The sequence below is a fragment of the Sturnira hondurensis genome, unplaced genomic scaffold, assembly GCF_014824575.4.
Source record: "Sturnira hondurensis isolate 20B ecotype Veracruz unplaced genomic scaffold, ASM1482457v3 Scaffold0016684, whole genome shotgun sequence".
Classification (NCBI taxonomy): domain Eukaryota; kingdom Metazoa; phylum Chordata; class Mammalia; order Chiroptera; family Phyllostomidae; genus Sturnira; species Sturnira hondurensis.
Genome location: NW_028089315.1, coordinates 1,550,808 through 1,577,373, shown reverse-complemented (window position 1 = coordinate 1,577,373; position 26,566 = coordinate 1,550,808). Strand labels below are relative to the sequence as shown.

The following is a 26,566-nucleotide window of genomic DNA, read 5'->3' as shown; positions in this document are numbered from 1 at the left end:
AAGTATCCAGGACCACACAAAACAGTTCTCTCATATATGAATCACAATTCCCTAAATTGCAGACTAGCATTTTTGGTGATGGTTTCACATCTTTTGCCTTGGTTTAGAATGCTCAGAGCTGACTGTTTGGGGGAAAGGAGCCTTAGCTGTATCTGATTCATACCAATCCATTATCTCTCAACTCAGTCAGTTTGTCCTGGATCTAAAAGTGCTTTCCTACATGAGATAAAGCTAGCAAGAGAATAGAGAAAGGGATTTTTTTTTCTATTCTCCAGATTAAGAGAATTAAAATCCCCAAGCACGTGTGAGAATTTGTCTCTAAGGAGTTTAAAATCACAATTGAGAAATTCAACGTACACTAGAATCTTAATAGAGATTTTCTTCTATTTCAAGTTTCACTTAATCAGTTTAAAAACATTATATATAATGCAAATAAGAGAAGACCTGTTGGAATTTTTTTCATGTAATCTGGATCCAATTTTAGTCAAGACCCACTGCTGAAAACATTGAAGTTAATCAAACATAGTTTAGATACAACTGGAAGTTTTTCTCATACATGGCTACTGAGTCACGGAGGCTGTTCATCATAAATAAAATTGAATAAGTCAAAGGGCACAAATAAGTGCCGTGGAGGAAAGATTGGAACCCTTGGCTCAAAAGCTCAAAGTGACTGAGTTACTTTTGTTTTTGTTTAATATTTACTCGCCTTGAAGAAATAAATTAAAATAAAATATTTTGAATACAAATTAAATAGCCACATTGAAACACTAAGATGACAATGAAGCATTAAATGATATATAAAGCCAAAGTTATTATTGTGGCATTTTGTAAATATACAAAGTTCAAGATAGAATTCTCACAGGTGGACTTAAGGTAACAGGACCACCTGAATAATTTAGAAAATGTATACAGTGTGGATTAAACTGACAGCAAACACTTTTCTCAATCTTAAAAAGTTATTTTTAAAAATGGGTTTGATGTTATATAACACTTTTTGTGTAGATCTGTCCTTGGTTTAGTTTTTCTTGGAAAAAATTATCTATATAATGACATCACATCACGTAATTGAAATATATATACATATAAATATTTTTAACACATTAAAAGCAAAGAGAATGTCGAACCTCCTTTTGGTAGGGACAGGCACTATTGTTGGGACCACTTCTTTAAACTCGTGATTTCCAGGTATCAAAAGGAAGTGAAATATGGAAGATATAACTTTCTATTTAAAAGTAAATGACTTCATGGTAAAAGATGATTACTGTTTATAGGGTAACACAGAATTTAATCTATTCTATTTCATCTTTTTTAATGCCTTTGAATTAGAATAATATTATTTACTTACTTATGCCTATGTGTCCACAGGTAAGAAAGAGAAAACATGTGACAGAAAAGAAAAGTTTTAACTATAGTTAATTTGAAATGGTTATGAAAATGCTAACAGGTACTAGCATTAGACACTTAATAAGTATACCCAAAAAAGAAATGCATATTTTAGAGCTTCTTTGAATTTATTCATTAGAATAATATGCAATGTTTTAGATAAAATCATGACATATAATTGGTTGTCTTATCACATAAAATTATATCTAGCTATCTATTTCACATATATAGGTACAATTCACCTTTATCAAACATGAATGATTTCAATTCTAAAACAACAATTTTAAAGGAGATCCTAAGAATTGCTTTATGTTCTATCTGAAAAAGAGGTCTACACTAATACATAAAAAAGACATAAGTACTGTTTCAAAGGAATATACAAATACTATAAAAACTAGTAGAATAATTACTGAATCTACATGAAGTTACTACTTCATGAAGATTTTTTAAAACACCTTTGATGTTTTTCTTTTAAAAACATTTGTCAATAATTTGTCATTCATTTTTCTAATAATTTATGATTAGAATCCCTGTAGTTTTGAAAGATAAGTTAAACATTCATTAAAGATAAGTAAATTGTAAAATTTAAAATACTCAATAAATACATATTAGAATTCTAAAATCCTCTACTACATCTATAACAATTTTTTAAATAAAAATAGTCCATAAGTGTTGCTATTTGAAAATCATCACCATCAAACTATATTGATTTCAAATGATGTCAATTTATACCTCCTTTTGTTAAATAAAAATAAAAACATATCCTTCCCTAATTTCATATAAAACAAACACAACTTTACATCTAAATATTTTCTTAGTTTCTAAACCATTTTTGCTGGAGAAAGGTGGTTAACATAATCAAAATAATCAAATCATATTGGCTCAATTCCTACATTCACCAATAATTTAAAAGGAGACCATCATTTTCAACTTATGAAAAAATGATTTTAAAACTGTATATAAGTCATGAATCCTATATTATTATTTTAGAAATAGAATGACAAGCATTAAGTTGTTTTAAATTTAATTTTAGCATTAAAATATACAACATTGATGTCAGTTTTAAAATTTTAAAAGCCATCCTTCTCATGAGCTTCTATAATAGTATTAATATGGCAAATGGTAGTGATACTTATGTTTAAAACCAGTTTTCCCATTAAAGGGTAAATTTCATAATTTTTGAGTCTTGCTTTATTCCTACAAGTAAATGTGAAAATATAACAGTAGAATGTGTTTAAGAACCTCAACTCCAACCAATTTCAGGTAATAAAATGTTTTCTGGATTTAATTTTGTCATATTCAAAATTTTATAATATTCTCAGTTATTTTTCATGCCATGTTCAGAAATAGTTATTCTTGAATTTTAAAAATATAGACAAGTTAAACATTTCCAAAAGAATGAGGTTTTGAGAGTGCATAATTATAGAAACAGCTACAATATAGACTTTCAATATAGAAAGTCTATATTGAAATAGACTTTCAATAATAATCTNATGTTTAAAACCAGTTTCCCCATTAAAGGGTAAATTTCATAATTTTTGAGCCTTGCTTTATTCCTACAAGTAAATGTGAAAATATAACAGTACAATGTGTTTAAGAACTTCAACTCCAATCAATTTCAGGTAATAAAATGTTTTCTGGATTTAATTTTGTCATATTCAAAATTTTATAATATTCTCAGTTATTTTTCATGCCATGTTCAGAAATAGTTATTCTTGAATTTTAAAAATATAGACAAGTTAAATGTTTCCAAAAGAATGAGGTTTTCAGAGTGCATAATTATAGAAACAGCTGCATAGACTTTCAATAATAATCTAAAAGTCTCATTCAAAAATGATTTAGTATTGCTTAGATATTCCAAATATTACAAAAGAAATATTAAGCTATCATAGCAGTATCTTTTGAGTTGAATATAATAAAAATGATATTATCTAATTAGTTTGGGTATTTAATATTTAGTTGTTTATTTCCATTTAGATGTTAATTATTCTATCCTATGACATTATAAAAGACTTAAGACCACAGAATTGTTTTATGTCACCAAGCAGGAGTTGACCTTTGATACAAAACCAGGAATTACTATATTATGAGTGTGCTTTATTCTCATTTTCTACGAGAAGCAATTTTTTTCAGAACTTGTTATATTTGGAGCCTAATTATAATATTCAAGCTCTTCATCTGTAAATATCTACTCATACTGAGTACATATTTGTTTTCTCTTATTTAGTTAAAACTTTTTGTTATTAATTTTCAATTTATCTTTTCCAGGGCTCCTGACAATTTTGTGTTTTAAAAATCTAAGAATGTATGCCACAAATTGGACTTCATACATCAAGGTGAAATTAAATACTCACCACACAGCTTCCATCAAAACTCATTTACTTCTAAAAGTATCTGAAAGATCTACTTACATTGTGCTGTCCCCAACTTCTTCATAGACTGGTGCACCTGGAGGTGGTGGAGCAGGCGGGGCAGCCGCTGGTACAACAGCAGGAACTACTGGTTTAGGCGGGGGCATCGAGGCTTGGAGTCGCGCTGTCTTAGTGCATTCAGCTTGGCGTCTTTAGGAAAGTAAGCATGTGTTTATAAAACTAGTTTGGAAATCATATACTTCTCAATAGGCTATCTTGTAATAATAATGTACAGTTACCAGAGAAACTACCTGGTTTAAATACATAAAAAACACGTTCATACAATTATTTAACCTTATAAACTAATATAATTACAAGATATTGAAAAATACTCTTATAATACTTTAAGATATTTACCTTTTAAATAACAGAATTCACTTGAAATATTTGCAAAGTTAAATTATAATATTAAATGGAGAAGATAAAATATTTATTAAAGTGCAATTGACAATTGGTAGTTGTTTAATGGATTTCTTTCACAATGTGTGGTAGATAAAAGACAACTTTTCAGTATTCATCTATTTCAATAACAGTTATTTAAAAATAATTTGAAACATTTTTAACATTAAATGACAGAGGCAGTGTAGGTGTGTATTTCTAGAAGGGAGACTTGGTAATCTTTCACTTTTTTTAGATTCCTAGGAATGCCTGTCATTTTTGCAATAGAGTAAAGCTGTTCTCTTTTACTATCCTGGGCACTGATTGTTAACGCCTTCCTCAAAACCAAGATCTCATACAGCAGGAGCCCTCCGAGCAAACTGTCTTTTTCACATTTCCTCCACTTGCATCCAGTTGTGTAAAACTAGCTCAATCCTAGATATGTAAACCACAAAGGAATTTGAACTAAAAATCATATACCTATTGCAAATATAAAATAGGTAAGTAAAATATTGTTATGGGCAGGATGACTACTTGAACAGTATCATCTGATATTTCCCTTTTCATATTGCATAAAACCATGAGTGAATTATCAGTAATTATACTTACACTTTAAACCTGTTTGGGAAAGCAATGAGTAAAAAAAAAGAGAGAGAGAGAGAGAGAACTACATTAAAAATATTGCATTTATATGTTAATATCTGATTTATTCCAAAACATGAATAATTTACTGGTTATACTCTGAGATAAATTTAATGACATAGTAGAAAAACTATTTTAATTCAGAAAGTGAAAATGGTGAACACTTTATTATTACTGTTACAGTCATATAAGTTGTTAAAACGTTCACTGGAGACAAACAAATAAGTGAACTAAATAGAATAAGAAAAACCTTACTAAAATACGGGTATGTGAAATAGTATATTAAAAATGATCTGATATTTGTAATCAGCTTCTTGGTTTACTGTGCTTGAAGAATATTAAAGGAATAGAGAGAGTTAAGGAGTGATGTCAGAGGAATGGTGGCGTGATGGACCCTCTTGGTCTTTCCCATTGAAGTTTCAGCAATTTGAACAGCTGCAACTCAACAAAGAATTCCCTGCTGAAAACACAAACATTTCTGAAAGATTTGCACATGAAAACTTCTAAAGGTGGGCAACTGGAAGTGAACCGGGGAGGCAGAAAGGGATAAGAGCTCGAAGGAGCCGCAGGTGTAGCCTTAAAGCCTGGAACTCACTGTGGGGCTTCCAAGGGAGAGAGGGACAGTGAGGATTCAGTTGGGACTCCCTTCAGCCAGGAGGATCAAAGAGATTCTGTGAGCATTCCTGAGATTTTGTAGGAGGTGGCAGTATTGCCTGCAGCTAAGCCCCGTGACCTGAAGCACAAAGGTGTGGTCACAGTTGTCTGGCAACCAGCATTCTTGACAGAGAAACAAACTCCCCCGGTGTCCCCTTTGTGACAGGCTGCAGAGGGTTGCAGAGCACGGTATCTGCAAACCCTACAACTGGTACTATAGGGACACTTGTTCCCTGAGCCAAGGGCACACTCTGCACCTAATCCCAGAATCAGGTGGAGACATAGGGGAGATGCCAGGAAGATCCACTGGTCGCTCTTGCTAAGAGGGCAAAGCCACAAAAGAGGTAGCTGGGTTCCCTTAGCTTACTCCACCCACACACATCACTGCTGCCCTGCCAGTGCTGTCTGGCTGCAAAGGGACAACACTGGGCTTTCACCCATTTGGAGCCCCACTGGTGTTCCCTTGCGGGGTTGGTGCCCTACAAGTCTTCTGCAGAGACCTGAAAAGGCCAGAGAAGGTCAAGAGAGACTTAAAAAATGTAATCACAAGTGCTACCCACTGGAAAATAACAGAAAGACTTCTTATCAATCTGTTTCAGAAATGCCGCGCATACATAGACGCATAGACAGAGAAGAAATCTGTCAAATACCAGGAATAACCAGAGCAATGAGGCAGCTCCGTAAGATAAGAAATAATCTTCAGCAGATACACTTAAAGACATAAAACTACGTGATTTAAGTGAAAGAGAATTGAAGACTGAAGTTCCAAAAAACTCAATGAGATGCAAGAAAGCACAGATAGGTAGTTTAATGAACTGAGAAATAAGAGCAATGAACAAAATGTGTACTTTACCAATGAGATTGAAATTATACACACACACATACATACATACACACACATACATATACAAATCTTGGAGATGAAGAAGTCAATAAAAGATCAAGAATAAACTGGCAAGCATAGGAAATAGAGCTGACCAGATGGTGAAAAGAATCAGCAATACTGAAGATAGAAATTGAGAAATGATGCAGAGAAGAGACTTGAGCACAAAAAGATTGAAAGAACTCTATAAGAATTATGGGACTCCACCAGAAAAAGTAATATAAGAATAATAGGCATGGAGGAGGGATGAAGAAGGGAACAGAGAGCGCGTTCAAACCAACAGAACTCCCCGAAGCTATGGAAAGAGCTAGCTAGCTCTTTAAAACAAGAAGCAAAGAGAACACCTAATTACCTCAATCCAAAAAAGTCATTCTCCAATGCACATTTTATTAAGTTTGTGAAAAATTAATGACAAAAAAATTCTCAAGGCAACCAAGGAAAAGAAGAAAGTAACCTACAAAGGAAAGCCCATTAAGTTATCATTGGATTTCTCAGCAGAAACTCTATAAGCTGGAAGAGTGGAACTAAATATTTTAACTGCTGTAGGAGAAAAATATCAGCCAAGAAATACATATCCAATAAAATTATCCTTTAAATATGATGGAGAAACAAAGACTTTTCCAGAAATACAGCAACTGAGGGAATTTATCACCAGAAGACCTCCAATGCAGGAAATACTTAAGGGGGGTTATTCTACCTGAAACAAAGAACAAAAACATCACAAAACTATTAGTGAATCATTAACAAAACTTACAGCATAAATAGAGATGATTTTTGACAACAAACATGTAAAAGAGGAGGGGGTTAAAGATGTGAATTTGCAAAGGAGGATGTAGATTAGATGCATTCAAAGGAAAAAAAACTATGGTATATATGAAATATTTTTTACATAAATCTAATGATAACCATACACACACACACACACACACACACACACAAAACTCAGACATAAAACATAAAAAAAAGAAGAAACAGAAAAACAATATGGGATGCCATAAAAGAAAAACAGAAACACAAAGGAAAATAACCAATGTGGGTACAGAGCTACCAGAAACAAAAGATAAAATGATCAATGGAAATCTTTATACATCGGTAATGACACTCGATGTAAATGGACTGGATTTGCCAATAAAAAGGTACAGAGTAGCAGATTGGATCAGAAAACAAAACCCAACCTTATGCTGCCTTCAGGAGATACATCTAAGCTGCAAAAACATAGTTAAATTCAATGTAAAAGGATGGAAAATGGTTTTCCAAATGAATAGTATCTACAGAAAAGCAGGCGTAGTCATACTTATATCTGACTAAATAGATTTCAAGATAGCAAAGGTAACAAAGGACAAAGATGGATATTTTATAATGATAAAGGGAATGCTACATCAAGAAAACATAACACTTCTTAATATATATGCATTCAATCAGGGAGCACCAAAACATATGAAGCAGCTGCTACCAGAACTAAAGAGAGAAACGGACAAAAACACAACCAGAGTAGAGGATCTAAAGACTCCACTGATAGCACTAGATAGATCGTCCTAACAGAAAATATATAAAGGAATATTGGCCCTAAATAACACATTAGATCAAATGGTATAAGTGACATTTACAGAGCCTTTCATCCCATAACATCAGATTACACATTCTTCTCCAGGGCATTTGGAGCATTCTCACAGAGAGAGCATATGTTGGGAAACAAAACTAGCCAATTTCACAAGACTGAAATCAGACCAAGCGTATTCTCTAACCACACCGTTTGAAATTATAGATCAGCTGCAAAAAGGAAGTAAAAATACCCACAAGCATGCAGAGGTTGAATAACATACTACTAAAAAGTGACTCAGTCAAAAAAAGAAATAAAAGATGGGATTAAATACATATAGAGAAGAAGACGACAATATGGCATATCGAAAGTTACGGAATGCAGCAAGAGCAATAACAAGAGGGCAATTTAAATCATTGCAGGCCTATCTCAAGAAACAAGAACGATGTCAACTAAACAGCCCAAGGAATTAAAAAAGAATAACAAAAGCAGCCTAAAGTCAACAAGAATCAAAGCTTAATTGAACAAAAAAGAGAACACAATGACTATACAAAATTAATACAATAAATAACTGCTTTTTTGCAGATTCATAAAATTGATAAACTCCTGTCTAAACTAAATAACAAAAAAACCCCCCACAGGCTCAAATAAACAAAATCAGAAATGAAAGAGAATTTACCACAAGCATCACAGAAATACAAATTATACTAGAATATATGAGACTATATGCAACCAAATCAATGACCTACAAAAACAGGTAAGTTCTTAGAAATATATATATATATATATATACACACTTCCTATATATAAATTATATATATATATATAAACTTCCTAGACTAAATCATGAAAACGAAAGCCTCTTTAATAAATGTGCTGTGAAAATTGGAAAGCCACATGCAAAAGAATTAAGCTAGACTAGAATTTGTCCCCAGGTACAAAAATTCATTCAAAGTGGATCAAAGACCCAAATATAAAATTTGAAACAGTAAACTACACAGAAGGAAACATAGATACTAAACTGTGGATTTGGGTTATAAAGAACATTTTATGAATTTGACCCTTGAAACAAGGGAAGTGAAGGCAAAATTAATGAATGGGACTACATCAAACTAAAAAGCTTTTGCATAGCAAAAGAAACTGCTCACAAAACAAATAGGCAACCAATCAAATAAGAGAAGATATTTGCAAACAACAGCTTCAATAAAGGGTTAATATCCAAAAATATATAAAGAACTCATATAAGTCAACGCTAAATAATCAATCCAATAAAAAATGGGCAAAGGACCTGAACAGATACTTCTCCCAAGAAGACACACAATAATGGCCAACAGATACATGAAAAGATGCTCAACTTCACTATCGATTAGGGAAATGGAAATGAAAATTACAGTAAGACACCACCTCACACCTGTTAGAATGGCTATTATCAACCAGACAATGATAACAAGTATTGGAGAGGTTGTGGAGAAAAAGGACCTTCACTCACTGCTAGAGGGAATGAAAACTGGTACAGCCACTGAGGAAAACATATAGTGGTTCCTCAGAAAATTAAGAATAGAGTTATGGTATAACCCAGCAATCTATCTTTTGGGTATCTACCCTAACATTTTTAAAACATTTATTTGCAAAGATATATGCATCCCTATGTTCATTGCAACATTATTCTTGGTGCCTTAGACATGGAAAAAAACAAAAGTGTCCTTCAGTAGATGATTAGATAAAAAATAAGTGGTATATCTACAATGGAATACTACTCAGTCATAAGAAATACTGCTATTTGGGACAATGTGGATGGACCTTGAAAATATCGTGCTAAGAGAAAGAATTTAGTCATAAAACATTTAGGACCATATAATTTCACTCATATGCCAAATATAAAACTGAAACTCATAGACACAGAAAACAGTATGGTGGTTACCGAAGGGAAGGGGGGTGAGAATAGCGAAGGTTAAAGGGGGGCAGATATAAGGTAATGAAACCTATATAATATTACTAACCAATGTCACACCAATAAATTTAATTAAAAATAATCATAGAATTAGGTGGCATGCTCTGAGTGTACTCTTGGCCTCAATTTGGAGCTGAACAATAAATTCATGGTGTTGCCTGGATAGGTGTGGCTCAGTGGGTTGGGTGTTCTGCAAAGCAAAAGCTCACTGGTTCAATTCTGGTCAGGGCACAGGTCTGGGTTACGGGCCATCCTATCTTGGGAGCACGTGACAGGCAACCAATCAGCGTTTCTCTTGCACATTGGCATTTCTCTCCCTTTCTTCCTCCCCCCTTCCTTTCTCTCTAAAAATAAATAAGCAAAACCTTTAAAAAATAAAATGAAAATAAACTAATGACTATTTTCATATTTGCTTCTTGGTTTTCCTATGCATTACAAATTTTAAAGACACATCTTAATATTAAAAAAATTTATTCCAATTTTATTTATAAGCAGAATATGAAGGTACAAAAGTTGGGTTTTTAAAAATAGAATTTTACTTTGAAACATGAGCAGAGCAAAACTCATTTGGTTTAATTCTCTTAATCTATAAAGAGCAACAACTAAAATTAATGCATAGTGTTCAGTTGATCACTGAACTAAAAATAACTACATAATGTATCTATAAATGTTTAAATATTAAGCATCTTAATTTTTTGTTAATTTCATATTACTGAGTTTAATATCATTTTTGATCACTACATTGGTGTCAAATAAAAGTTTTCTCATTGATATTATTGCTAGCAGAATATAATAAAACTCCTTTGGAAATAGTTGAATAAAAGGATAACTGTTATGCAAATTATATTTAACATGGATAATTTATATTGGGTTAATAGCTTAATGATTAAAAACCTTTTGTCCAGTATTGAGTTTTTTCATAGGCCTTAAATTTGGGACATCTATTCATTTGTTAAGGATACATGAAATTCCAGTATATCAACCTAAATGTTATGCAGGGTATTTGCAACTTCACATTGATTTTGTGATAGAAAATATTTTTGTAGCATCTTGATACAGAGCATACTTTTTAGCTTTCAGATTGGAATAACCTTACCTTATTTAATTCAAAAGACAACTCTCAATTTTAGAGAACAAAGACATTGGTAAAATAATATATAAGAACTTTCCTTGCAGGTATTTTAAATAATGATAGCAGCTCTACTATTATTTCTTACTGTTCATTATAATAGCATTTTATATTATTTATTACTCTTATTTGCTATCTAGTTCCATTTTGCGGCACTTTATGCCTACCTCTCTTCTTAACCTAGTCCCAAATATTCTCATCGGTCACTGTCAGTAGGGATAAAATGTATAAGCCTCTAACACAATGATCCCCCATATGTAGTGTCAGATATAAATAGCTAGCTAGCCTATTTCAAATATACATGTTTAAATTGGGTAAAATTACATGACTACTTTGAAGGAACTAACTAAGAAAAAATATAGGTATTTTAAATGGATACATTTGACCATAGGAACCAGAAAACCTTGGCTTATACAGCCAATATATACTGTTAGGTGTTACAGCATAGGTTCTATAAAGGCTACCCAGAAAGAAAGGAACCATATGGAAAATTACATAGGAAGTGCTGTACTTTTTAAATGATTTTGCCAACACTGATCATCTGCACAGAGGTAAATGTTACATCATGGATAAAAACCTATTGTGACAATGTAATTTGGCTTCAGATCTTCCTTTGGAACTGGCTAAAATGAATGTCTGCTTGCCATTTCACTGCCTTTTCCTCCGGAGACCTATTCCGTGCTCTCCCAAGATTCTTATCCTGATGCACAGCATAAACAAAGACATGGCAGCTAACCAACGATTCCTATGGATGAGAGTATATTAAGAGCTCAGGAACACTGAACAACCTGTGAAACGTGTGCTGGAAGTTTACCTTGTTTTCCCTTTCAGAAAGGTCATCTGGTATAGGAGAGATACAGCAATCCCTGAAAGGTTGCACCACTGATATTTTACAACTACAAAGCCATGTTACCAGAGATGGTTTTTCCATAACACCTTCTGGAGGAACTATCCACATCTAACACGTATGAATACTCACTGTCGGTAGCTGACCAAAACCACCAAGACGGCAGGAATACAGCAGATGATAATGATGAAGGCCAGAGCCAGCAAAGCCCCTTCTGTGTAGCCTAGACTTTCTCCTCGTTTTTTAATGCTGGTCACCGCCTGTGGAGTCCGGATTTCCAGGATGCGACCTCCTTCCCCATAATGCGGCTGAAAGTCTTTATTGATATCGAGCAGTTTGCCATCCAAAAATCTTTATTGTAGCAAAATGAATATTAATAGAGAAAAGCTTTTTAAAGATAAAGTATTTTATACTATTTTATAATTTAATTGAAACATAAACTCAGATGAGTTTATTACTGTAAGAAAAGCATATATAAAAGCAAGAACAGGCAAAAAAACTACTTGAACAACAATTAAAAAATAAATTTTAAAAAGCAGGAATAATAAGAAGAATAATTACATATCTATATATTCACCAAAAATATTAATAACAATGAGCCTTACTTAGTATGCTTACAGGCCTGGGAAAAGTCATTATCAGTATCATTGAACTTACTATCACTGTGTTGAGATTAGTAACATTATTATGGTATTCAAGGGGAATAAAATATATTTTAAATTTTATAGCATAATTTAAAATAGCATTCCTGAATTTTATCTCCTTGAGTCCTCAAAAATAACCCTGTAAAATAGAACATTATAACATCGATTTACTGCAGGCCGCAAAGCCAGACAGTTACTGAAAGGAATCTGAGACAGCAACTCAAGTCTTCAGACTCAAACTATTGGTGTTCCACACACCATCTTAAATAGCAATGCTCTCAAATTCAAAATAAAACAATGGCTCACGGGCAAAAAGTGAACAAATTAAAAGGCATTTTGTGTTTAGAGAGAAAAAACAATAAATAATGCAGGTAGTAAGTGAGTGTAATCAGAATGACAAGAGGTAGTGCTCAGTTTAATCCTGTAGTTCTAGCAAACCTTTCCTCTAAGTGCAATTCCAACTATGGGCATTGTATTGGGAGGAGATTTAAGAAAAACATACTACCTACATGTGTTAGATTGAATGTTACATATTTTAGCTCCAATTAAAAATCCCCCCCAAATTTCTAAGAAACTTTTCAAAATTCCCTTACAAATCCTCAATATTAATGCAACATTAGTGCTCTTAGTAACATTAAACTATGGTGCTAAGTCTTAGATATTTCTCTTTTTTGAATTTTTGAGATTTTTATTTATAGAAGTCAAATATCTTACTATAGAACATTGGAAAACACAAAATTATTTGAAAAAGCAAAATTGTCTATAGGCCCACAATGCAAAGATAACCACTGCTAATGTTTTAACATTGTGATATGCTAAAGTCTAATGTTTTTCCTTTTTTCTTTTAGTATTAACAAATGTTTCATTTACTTGTGGTCATAGAGCATATGCAAAGAGAAAATGCTATTTTAGAAATACATTTGAATATAAAAATACCATACTTCAGTTTAAAATGTGAAAAACAGAAAGAAATGTGAAAGAGAAAGTGAAAATGCCCCCACATTTCACCCTTAAGGAATAAACAAAGATGTTAAACTTTGCATTTTACAGTCTACTTTATGCCTTTTCGACACCTTTTATTCTAATTTTCTGAGTGATTATGCTGATTTTAAATCTAATTAATACATTGCTTATAGAGTTTCCATATAGGAAAAAAATAAAAAGATGGCTGATAATCGGATGTGAATTCTATAGGGTAGTTTATTACTTTTTGTGCATAGGAAACCTAATGGCTTAGATAATTCAATTTGAGTTTTAAGCTACACACATTCTTACTTATTTTAAATTTATTTTTTATTTATTTTTAGAGAGAGGAAGGGAGAGAAAGAGGGAGATAAACATCAATGTGTGAGAGAAACACTGATTGGTTGCCTCTCACACGCCCCCACTGCAGACCTGGCCGAAACCCCCTGAACTCGTCAGTTCCCAAGGAAGGTTCTCAATCCACCAAACCACACCAGCCAGGGTCACACATTTTTACTTAAGTTTCTTTACTATAGCATAAGGCAACTAATATTTTTTCTACAAATATGCTTTTGTAGATAAAAATATACTCTTAAAGCAATTTTCCAAGGTTATTTTTAGACATATTAAAAATATAATAATAAAGATTTAAATATTGTTCAAAGTACTAGAATAGAATGAAATGGTAAAACTTTTTGTTTAAAATTTTTATTGGAGAAATTAATAAACTGCAAATGAAGTATAGATTTAGTTATCTCACAAGACATACTAAATTTATTAGAAACTAGGAAGGATCAGAAGTAGAATAAGATCATTAACTGCAGAGAAAATTTTACCCCTATTCTGAAAAAACTATTTGAGAGATCACAAATCTATTGGATTCCTAAAACCACCTAAAAGATTTGCTAACCTTTTTATACTACAACATCTACATCTTTTTTAGATATTTATTTTGGTCTATTTACCTATTTAGGTAAATTTTGTAATTGTTGACTAGAAGAATTGATCATTGTAGAACCCATAACTGGGTTAGAATATATATATATATATATATTCTAGATAGGAGGTATATATTCTCACATGCAGATAGGAGGTATAAGGCTTATCTAATTTTTTCCTTTATAATTAAGTCATTTTTATTTCTGTTTCAATGGCTACAAAATATATGCAGACACTTTTGAAGGACATATGAGTACCTTTTCATTGATTTTGCCTGTAATCTAATAAAATCTTTTAGATTTTAGTTCTGTTTTCGGTTTTTGTTTCTGTGATAACTACTACAATTTTTACCTGAGGGACACCTGTAGTTATCAGGTTGTATCTTAATTAACTTCTAAACATATTCAGATCTCTTTCATGATTTATATATATATTTATCTTTGTGTTAATATGCTATGAGTTTCTCATATATACCCTTCATGCTGCCAATTTATTTTTACATGATTTCTTTTCTCAGACAGAGTTGAATCAAGATTTTCAATACATTTTACATATTCTCCCTGATTTCAGGACTAAGAATCTAAGAATTCTAGTATCTTCTAACAACTATATCAGTCTTTGAAGAAATAATTTAATTGGTTCTCCCTGGAATGTGTGCTAACTGACCCACATCCAGTCAATGAAAGCAGAGAAAGGGCATTTTCCAATTATTTTTTATTTGTATTTACAAAAGAACTTGCCACCACCACATTGGAGAAGGCCAATTCTCTCTTTGCAATTCTTTTACCAGAAACAGGGGAAGGGTTCAAGGCATGTGAAACACATACACCATTTCACAATCTCATACTGTCTTGCTTTCTACTGAAAGGTTAAACTATTTTTAATGGTTTCAGTAGAAGAATATTTCCAGAGATATATAGTCTACCCTGAGTTATCAGTATGTTATTTGCTTTGCTTTGTTTTTCGCTAATTATCACTGATCCCATTTTCCCTCCTGCTTACTTATTCCAGAAAGAAAATAGATCTGTAAAATGCAACATTGTGGAGAAATGTGATCTTCTCTTTGTTTTCATCCAGTTTACTTAGTTGCTGCTTGAAAACAGTTAAGGCTAAGGGTGAGGCAAATAGATTCCGTCCCAGTATCCAGCCAACATCAATTGGTTACTGATCTGTTTTCCTGGGATGAGACTAACTCCTAAACCAAATTTTGTGTCTTCTGATTCAGTCAACTGATGGAACACATGCCAACATGTATTCCTTCTCTCTTTACTTGTGTGGGGCCCAACTGTCAAAGTAGAGTGTGTTCATCAACAGTCTACCCTGCATTTTATTTCAATGATTCTGGGATTGTCATGTACATGAACATGAACATGTGTGGCAGGAACCCAGACCTAACCAGTGGAGGGTCAGCTGCCTGTTTCCCGGGTAGGTACACAATCTGGGCCTCTACAACCGGTTTACAGAATGGGCAATGGTTAACACACCTGCACACATTCTTTCCACTAGGATAGGTTGTTTGGCCTAATAAAGCAAGTCAGGGGTAGACCTGACTTCCTATAGTGAGTCCCTATGTACAATTCTAGATTATTTTAACCAGATTCTAATTCTTAGTTTTCCATTTATTTGAATTTTTAACATTCTAAATTTAAAGATTTTTTTCTGGACTTAGGAAGTTGATAGAAGGTTTATCAGAGCTTGATAGTCATTATATTTTGAAGTGTGTATGTTTTTAAACACTATCTCTCATTTACCATCTGAACAGACTAGTGTTAAACAGATTGGACATACATAAGAAAGGCATACAAGCTACCACTGTATGTTCTTTTTAAAAAAATAATTGTTTTATTTTACAGTAATATAATCTGTTCTAAATGTAGTTTACTTTAAATCTATTCATCAACAGAGTTTTATTGGTCCTATTTTCAAAACAATAAAATAGTGATTGAATGCAAACTTAATTTTTAAATTTAAGTGTTTTGATAAACAAATGTGCAAATAGATATTTACTAAATAAATGCACTCACATATACTGTTTAGTATATATAGATAAAAATAAATTATGAAATTATGGGTTTTGGAAAATATGTGTGAGTTTATGTACACACAGATCTATAAATATATGAACATATACTTATGGTTATGTATCAATACATATGTTTCAACTAAAAATGTGTTTCAGTTTGGGTAAGAATTTTACTCCAAGAATCTGTTGAACACTAGGTGTCGCTAGATTAAAGCAGAAACTAACATTAAAAAAAGTACTAAACTTCTAGAATAAGTACTAAGAGAGAATATGTAGTAGTGTTTTGTTTCAGATTCTGTATTTTCTTTATTTTTAAGGATATTTATAACTAAAATATTCAAATAGGCCAGGATAGAATAGGGTATGGCTTTAGATGACAATGATTAAGTCCTCATCCCAAGTCAAGGGAAAAACCAGATGCTAATTTTTGGTGATTTAATAAGACCTTGAAAAAAGCAAAATTTGTTCCTAAACTTTAAACCTACAGACATTGTTGAAGGCAAATTGCCTCTTTAAGAAGGAATCCGTCTTTTCCTCTCAAATATCGAGGGCCTTGAAGCAGGAGTGGGATCAGATACGAGCTGATCTGAATAAACTGCTACTTACTCATGAGTATAATAGGCCACCTGACACCGAAAGGTAAAAAGACCCTCTGATGTCATTCTACTCCACACTCAGACCTGAAAACCTTTAGGTGTGTGGACCCTAGGTATTCTCTCTTAGAGTATTTTTGCTTACACCTCATTTTCAACAATAATTTGGTGGGTTTTAAACATTAAGTCCTCATTATCTATGAGTGATATGGTACCAGGAAGCCATTACTGACAATAAAAGTACTTACTTAAAAAGCTCATTTCTGTCGATGGCTCTGTTGGTTTGGGGGTCGATTGCATAGACCATCAAGTCACACTTGGTGTAATCCTCCAGAGAAAAGGCATCCCCATGCCTGCGAGCACCAATGGACTCCACCACCACTTTGGAACCAGGAATTTGCTCCTGAACGTAGTGATCCAAAATCCTGTAAATCAAACAGCGTACACGCATGATATCCTGACAGCCTTTCTAGGGGGGAAAAATCACCGTCAACTTGAAAGGATATTTAGTCAATGAAAAATGATGACAGCCTGTTTTTTTGCAAATGTTTACTGAATATGAACCTTTGAAAAAATTATATTTTTTCGGTATTTTACTCTTAATGATACTAGAAGAATGATACTAGAAGCTGAATAAGGTAGAAAGAGGTCACTAGCCACATCCTAGTTAAGTCTTGACTTTTTTCAATTTGTGATACCATTTGAGCCTTTACATGGCTCATGGGAAATGCCTACTGTGCTGTGCAGACAAAGCTGTCTATGCTATATAAGAGCCATGAGGTCCTAGAATCCTGAGTTTGTATGTTAGTGTTATAAATTTCACTTCCCATAAGGTTTTGTGAGACAGAGCATGAAGTTATATGCTGAGGTGCAGGACTAGGATACCTGTTCTCCTGATGGTATAAAGATCCTTACAGGATTATAGCAATGAGAGAATGTAGAGATGTTTTGCTACAATAGGTTTACCAGTTTAAGATAAAAATATTGCATGAAAATGTCAGAAGCTGTTTAGGCGAATACAACAACTAAATGCAAATAACTCAAAGCTATACAGAAAAGACAGAAAACATTGTTAACCTATAGGTTAATTTCTAAAAATGCAAATATTAATCTAATGACATAACTTGTGTTAATTGAAAGTACAAATTATTGCCATATAAATATTTGTTTTCTACACTGCTATAAGTAGCAATTTCCTTAAAGTTTTTTCCTTATTAAAAACTTTATATTGTTAAGCCTTGCAGATTAACACTAGATGCATATTTTAAATATCTATAGACATAAAATTAAGTTTAATTAATTTTAATAACTATGCATGACAAATATTTTAAAACTTATCTGTAGATTCAGTGCTCTTTCTGGAGTTCATTCTCTAAGGCACTTTGGGGTAAGGAGAGGATATTCTGACTTCTGTTCATATGTCAGAAAATAACTGACTTCAGCTGCCAAAATTGACCTGCTTTCTACTCCATTAAAAGTGTTGTCTTAAGAGTCAGATGTGTGCTTGATTTGCCCTTGTTAAAGCAACAACAGGATACTAAGCCTTGGAAGAAGTGGCTGTACCACTTAACACAAGTCTACGGTATGCATGACAGAGGACATTGCCCATGATAGCAAAGTGTTCTGTTTGCTTAAACAAACCAGCATAGTTGTATAAACCAGCATAGCTGAAGGCTCTCCTGTTGATGTACTGGTCATTCTTTCCCTTTTCTCTCATTGCCTCACGCCTGCTGGTCTGTCTGCATTACAGAATCTCTGTGATGAGATTGTTACTGAAGAATGAGCAAAAGAAGATGTGCAAAAGAGCCGGAAGAGTAAACCCACAGGTCAAATACTTGTTAGGAGTTGAATGCAGCCTTCCTGGGAATCTGAAGAGAGTTCCTGTATTGTGAAACAGACTAGTCTAACATCATCCAGCCTGTGTTTTGGTATTGAAAATAAGAGAGGGCTCATAGTCAAACTACATACATACTCTTGACAATTTGCAGGAAGCACAAACAATTTATGGTAAAAAACACGGAGTTCTAACTTAAATTTTCAACCTCTTTATTTATCAACAGCATGACCCTAGGCAAGTAATTTTAAGCTTTTAAAGTCTCAGTTCCCTTAACTAAAAAAATAAAGGAACTATCTAATGCATGGGATTGTAGATGGGAAGAAACCATCTACTGCATGGGATTGCATTATGAACAAAGGAATCTTTGCACAGATTTTAGCATGTAGTAACTGTTCATTATAATATTATAAGTAGTATAGTATTACTATTAATAATTTGGCCTAAATTTTGCACTGTCTTCTGTTTTGTTTTTAACTCATTCAAGACATTTAATGGATTTGCAGAATTATTAAGAAAGCATATTTCTCACTAGTACTATTAGTTTACTAATCAAAAAACAAAGAAATGTGAGTATATTATTTAATATATTGTAGAAGGTGGTTATCTGTTCTACTAATGTAATTTAACACTTTATAACTGCTCCAGTACATTTACATGTTCATTAAATATGTCCCATGGAAATCCTTCATATATGTAAATATGTTATGTGTTTTCCTAAGAGGAAGAAACATTTCTATTTCATTTGTGTGTTTTTCTGTATTTCTGTACAATAATGAAGAATCACATGAGACTATAAATGTAATATGGAATGAAATATAATTGTATTAATTGGTTCATGGTAGTAGGAATAAAAAATTAATGAACTCTAAATATCAGTTATGTAATTTAAAACATGTAACTATCTTCTCCTTGAATGTTTTTCCCCCAAAATGTTTAGAGATCTTTTGGATGAAATATGTCTTATGGCAAACAGAAATGTGTTCAAATTTGAGTTCCTTCTATCATATTCAGATAAATACCTATGAAACTAAATTTAATACTTTTTAAATGAGAAGAAATTTTGTAACAATTTTTCACTTAGTATCTATATCTGTATACCTAGGCACTTCTACAATGTTTATCTCTCCACTACATACACACACACACACACACACATATATATTATACATATGCATATAGATTACATTACATATATACATGCATGTATATATATTTACTGAGAATGGATGTTTAGCCCTTGATCTTCATATGTATATAGACAGGAAGATCATTGCTTCCTAAATATATGTTTTCAGATATTTTAGAAAATACAGCTCAACAGCCACTGACCTTGAATCGATTCACATAAATTAATGATAATGTTTAAGTCACCATTGTGTTCATATTTTACTTTCAATTATTATTCATGTCAGGACAATTCACATATAAACTTTAAAATCAAATATCATGAGAATATTGCATATAAACTGACCCAGAACAAACATACCTCTCCAGCCTGAAGACTTTGTATACTACCTGCTCATCATCAATTTATATTATTATGTTTTTTATTTGAAGCCTTTTATTAATAACAAGTTCTATAACAATGACATATTTAAAATACATTAATATATTACATATTAAATAAAGTTTATATTATATATTAATATATTTATATTTTACATAGAAAGAGAGAGAGATCCACAATGATTTTTCTCTGATCTGTAATATCTGTATCATACAGGTCATTGAGGACAACATCTATGATAATAATTATGTAAAGTCAATTATACTTAAGTCCAGGTAGTATGATTTTGAGTTTACTATAAAACATTTATAAAATATTTCATCTTTATACATTATGTTACTTGAATTTCTTACAATGTATAAAATAAAACAATGCAGTCATATTTTAAGAAATTATTTAACTCATGATTTCTTGTTCCTCAACTTCTTGAGACAAGAAACTCTATAAATCTCTATTTTCAGAGTTTAGAAATGTAGAAAATTAATTTGGACTCTTAGCTTTGCTATATAATAAAGTTATAGCAAAACTTAGGTAAGTAATAAGTGTCAACTTTTCATTCAGTCATTCATTCAACAGCTATTTACTGAATGCACATCTTGGAGCAGGCACTGTTCTGGACAGAATATATCAGTGAACAGAACAAAGATATCTGACATTATAGAACTTGCCTTCTCATCGAGTAAGACTATCAAACTACTAAAATAATAAAACTAGTAAGAGTATTCAGGAAAAGTGTGATTGAGAAGTTGATATTTAAGCAATCTTTTAGAAGACAATGAGTAATGTAAATACCCTGGGAAGAAGAAATTGCTTGCTGCTTGTGCAAGAGCCCTGAGGCAGAAGTATGTGGCTGAAGCAGAAAAGGTTGGGGGGTCAGTCACGTGGGGACCTCAGGATTATCAGGCATTATTACCTTTTCTTCTGAGTAAAGCAAGGATGCCCCACGAAATTTTAAACATTGAAAGACTATGCTTTACCTGACATTTAAAAGAAGCACCCTGGCCACTATGTTGAGAATAAGCTGTGGGGGCTGAGAGTAATATCAGAAAAAGCAGTTAGTGAAACTTCAAGAAGACAAGAGATTTATTTGCTTAATCTATTCAATTATTTGGAGGAAGATAAAACAGAAGATAATTCTTGATTATTAGACATGTAAAGCTTATAATTCATTTCTATTATATGCATTATTATGCCTGATTAAATATGCAACAAAAATAAATCTTATAAAGCAAACCAAGAAATACGATGTTCAACTGGACAAATATATTAATTAATGGTTGACCTGGATAAGTGTTTTTTGTCATTCTTCATTTTAAAATGGCTCAACTCTTATAGATTATACTCTGTTTAAAGAAAAATATGAAGGGGGGACTAAAGCTTAGAGATCAATTTGTGATGCTTTATAACCTTCCTTGAAGTGTGTATTCAGGCATAGGTGGCTCTTAAAAGAGGGTAACATCTCTTCTGAATTCAGGCTGCTTCTGTCATCTTTTATATTGAATATGGAGCACAAATACCTTCTCTGCTTCATTTCTGTTACCTTGAACCATCTGAACTTTTTCTTTGTGAAGTCCAGTGTTTCATACATAAGAAAAATTTTCATGATGACAGTGGTACCACCACACTGTTAAATAATATGGTGTTAAACCTGGCTAACATGACCACTAGGTACCATAAACACTGTTTGATGAATCTTTAGGTCTATAATGTGGAGAAAAATCCATTCCATTCCAATGCACAAGTAATAATAATAACAACAATAGAGACATTTATTAAATACAATATTCTGCAAAATTCTGTGAGTATCGAGAATTTTGTGGCCTACCCATACCCTAGTCCCGACAGGTGTTCTCCCACTTGTACATGACCTTGGCCCCTATCTGCTCCCCTGTACCCCACTGATTTCCTTGACTACCCAAATAGTGGCTGCAAATACAAACTAAAACCAAAAAACTTCTGTTTTAAAAACTGGCTGAACTTTTCAACCAATCATTTACTAAAGCTGCATAAGACATTCTGTCTTCTTTCCCAAGCCTAGTATTTTCAAATAAAAGCTTGTGCTAATAGTGCTCTGAGTGGTTTTATTCTACAACCCTTTAGTTTCCTTCTATCCTCCTCAAATTGAATTTATAGAAGAACAATTTGGAGATACACTTAATATTAAAATAAAAAAATAAAAAATAATCTAGGGAGAACCCTTGATTATTGGATTAGGATGAGGAATGGGGCCTACATTTTATCCTATCATTATTGCTCAGTGGCTTAATACCTGACATAAAATGCATCATATTTTAAGACCTCTAATAGAGTAATACTACCTGGGCACAGAACAAATACTTATTAAAGCATGTTTAACTGATTACATTCCTAAAAATATAAAATACATGTTTACACCTCCTTTTACACTGGACAGTATTGAACTTTACCTAAGCCCCGTGATCCTGGAAAACAGGCAGAGTTAGGAAGTCCCCCCACCCTGTTACGTTCTGGGAAACTGCTGACTCCAAACAACCATTCTCCTCCCCAGCGTATGTAAGGCTCAGAGACTCCCTGAGGCCGCTTTGTCTGCATAAGACAAAGCCAGTCCCAGATCCTGCAAATTCTTTACAATATAGGTGATCAACTGGATTGCTTTGTCCTCACAGATCAATCAGAACAAAATCCTTGTTAACCAAACACTGGTTAAATTGCCCAAGCTCCTCAAAGCCCTGAACGTTGACCCACCCTCAGACGGAAGCAGCTACTACACTTCCTAAAAGGCCTCTTCTCTATCTGCTGTCTGATCATCCCCCTCCCCTCCACAGGTTATTTTTAGCCTTCTTTACTCCTCCTTATCAAAAAAAAAAAAAAAAAAAAGCTAGAAAAGGCCTTTACCTCGGTTTTCCTGACCAAAGAGGTCAGGTAAAAGAGCACAACTTTTAATTGCTGTGCTCTTTTGGTCAAAAAGTTTTACAATGTGCTGTATTACAATAGTCTCCCTCCACTTAGTGCATTAGTTCCTCCCCTATTTGTGCCCCCAAATAATCTTTTAAATAAAGCTTCTAAATTCAGATTTGTTTTTATTTGACACGTGGCATAAATAGATTGCTAAAGGAAATTGTTTCTCATGCTCCTAGGGAACCAAAGGTTCTCATGATTCTGATTTGATTTACAATGTAGTTTTAAAACTATCCTCGTTTGCCTTCTCTCTCTCAGCACAATTCACTGACCTGACCTCAATATCTCACCATTTCAGACTCCTGAGGCAGCACATAGTCTAGTTGGACCCCAGAAGGCTAAAGAGAACATTTTGCCCTGGCTGGCATAGCTCAGTGGGTTGAGCTCGGGCCAGTGAACCAAAGGATCTCGGTTCGATTCCCAGCAGGGGATTCCCAGTCGGGGTACATGCCTGGGTTGCAGGCCAGTTCCCAGCAGGGGACAGGTGAGAGGCAACCGTACATTGATGTTTCTCTCCCTCTTTCCTTCCCTTCTCCTCTCAAGATAAATAAATAAAAAAATCTTAAAAATTTAAAAACAAGGGAACATTTTGATCTAAGTTATGTTTTAGCTCCTGAGCCCTAAAGTGGGAAGGCTCTCTTGTCTTCCTCTTCTTGAAACTAGTTTTGGACACAGGACCTGATCTCAGAGTTGTCCTCAAGATCCAAAGAAAGACTTTATTACCCTTCTGTCACCTCTGACCAATCAGCTCCTAACAGGACCAGTGAACCCTTAACCTATGGTCTCTTGTGATTTTCTCCTGTATAACCTTTGTGACATTGGGAAGTTGGCCCTTTCAGTGCATGAGCTGGCCTGGCTTCTGATTGTCCAATTCTAATAAAATAATTTCTTTCTTTACTGTGAAACCCCACTCATGCAATTTTTGGCCAGAGGGCACAGGCAGATGAGCTATTGCCCGCCAAAGCAAGAACTATGCAAAGATTTTTAGCAAACTACACAGAGAAAGCATAAGATTATTCATTATTCCCTTTCCTTGATTTCCTATCCCCACAGTGAATCAGCCGTGAAGTTTCCGAATTTCCAATCGCATAAGCTGCTTTTCTCTCAGTTAATCTGTGTGAATTCTGGTCAGCACTACTTAATTGCATTAAAACTTGTTCTAACAAACTGTAAAATAAATAAGTTCTAGAAGTATTTTTCCTGCAACTAAAAATAACAAATACTAACAAGAAGTCCTAATCAAGTCCTCGCTTTCCACCTTGTGATGAAATGTCATTCTGTGTCCTGCCTACTCATTGGCAGATAGAAACCATGGTGCTCATTTCTTTCCTGATCAGTGATCAGTTCTTTCCTTCCTGGACAGTTCTGTGCTTGGGACTGTGCTCTCTATGCCACAAAAATTGTATTTAATCCTCATAAAACTGACAGAAAGAAGGCATTGATTTAAAAAAAAGCATTAATACCTCCATTTCACATGTGACCTTTGTTGCTTTTTGGCTGCAAAGCACTTATACTCTTTCCCTAATTGGAAGGATTATCCTGTCTCCAACGGTCACATCTGATTGGACTTTAATCAGTGTCCCTATCTTGCTATCATCTTATGCCATCAAAGGCTGTATGGGACTCAGAGCAGGTCATGTCATATCTCTCTCCAGAATTTGATTCTTGAGTTGAAGACCTGAGATTTTTAAATGGTTGGAACTCCTGCCCTGGAGGTGCAACATTTCCACCAACCAGAAATTGTATACCCACCTATACCTGCCACTGTTTCCCAGGCCTCTGCAGCTGCCCTTGTTCTTGGCAATGTCCCCATCTGTTTTTCTGTCCTTTGTTGATATTGTCATCTCTGAAAATTCGGATGCATTTCCCTTTTACTGAAGCTTGCCAGAGTTGATTTTTAGCACAATAGAACTAGTATGATGATGCATATTTCATTTTTAGATCCAGTTGTACCAAAGCCCAAATCACCCTTCTAATGCTTTCATGGTAGCAACATCCATCCCATTTTCCTAGTACTGTTATAATTGGTCCTACTAGGCTCTTTGAAATTCTATTGATCATATGTTTTGTATTCTGTTTAAAGTTGCAGGGTTGCTCATGATAGAGTTTGATAAGAATCTGTATTATAGAAAAATCCAGGTGTTTAAATTGGCCTTGAATTTAAATTCTTGGAAGCAATATATCAATATAAAATACAAGTAATCCAATAAAATACATAGCAGAATGGTAGTTGATTATTGCAAACTGTTTCAAAACAAAGAAATGCACTTGATTAATCTTCTAAGATGCAAATACAGTGCAAATAAATTAGTATAATAATTGTAATCATTAAAAAATAAAATTTCATTTAAGGTGTATTGTCCCACTTTAGTTTAAAAGATCTATAACTTATAATACTTAATAATATGTTACTAAGGTATCTTTAAACAAAGTTTTAATAACTATACTTTCTAAGGAAATATGTTAATATAATTAACATATATATTTTATATGTATATATTTACATGTCAATATATTTATATGTTATATGTGTTTGTTATATATATTTATATATAAATATATGTATATAAAACATGTTTTACTGTGCTAGTACAGGTTAATTAATGTCCAGTTCAGACATTGTTTATTTAAATGGTTTTCTTAGATAAATGTTGAAAGGAACACTTAACTGAAACATACTTTTTCCCTATGCAAAACCTTTTATTTTTTAAATTCCAAACTAAGGGTACCAATATATAACAGTCTCAGTTAACTAATCTATTCTCAAACCAAGTTATTTTTGGCAGATACCCAATTCTAATTTACACCATCACTTTATCTAGTTACCTTTACGTGTATCTTCAATTACTTTCAGTCAAATTGCCTTATAAAAAATTAAAGGTAGAGTTTTCACTGAAATAGTACTGTAGGTGTTTTTCACACTACAATTATTATAGCAGCCAAACTAAAATGACCATTTGGTGAGAGTTTCTGGCATTTTGTGCTCAACTCACTCCCAAGAAAAGATATGTTGGATTTTTAATTAGCTTTGCCTCCTAAAATATTAACAGAGGGAGTGTTTAAGAACCCAGCCTGCTGCTGGCCCATAGATATAGATTCAAATTAAGCCTACACCACTGCTATCTGTGTCTTTGTGGAAACTACTCCGCCTCTTAGAGTTCTAGAGAACTCATCTGTACAATGAGGAAAGTAATCAGACCTACCTCCGAGGGTCTCTGTAAGAAGTTAATTGGATAACTCTAATTAATTGCACAAACCCATCCAATAAAATTGCCATAGGCATCAGACATTTGTTGTGGTGGTTG

The 26,566-nt window shown here is 33.3% G+C and overlaps 1 protein-coding gene across 2 annotated transcripts in view; it reads right to left on the bottom strand.

Annotated features, from left to right (window-relative positions):
* The window catches only part of PCDH15 (protocadherin related 15), a 791,076-nt gene that overhangs the window by 22,100 nt on the left and 742,410 nt on the right, over positions 1 to 26,566 (bottom strand). Inside the window, exons 29-33 of one of the 2 annotated variants that reach the window (XM_037066919.1) lie at positions 17,229 to 17,405; positions 11,951 to 12,169; positions 4,782 to 4,790; positions 3,795 to 3,944; positions 1,346 to 1,351 (exon numbers count right to left, since the gene is read on the bottom strand). In XM_037066919.1, coding sequence (XP_036922814.1) covers positions 1,346 to 1,351; positions 3,795 to 3,944; positions 4,782 to 4,790; positions 11,951 to 12,169; positions 17,229 to 17,405 — 561 coding nt within the window. The remainder of the gene's footprint in view (positions 1 to 1,345; positions 1,352 to 3,794; positions 3,945 to 4,781; positions 4,791 to 11,950; positions 12,170 to 17,228; positions 17,406 to 26,566) is intronic. The other variant, XM_037066920.1, reaches the window with a different exon arrangement.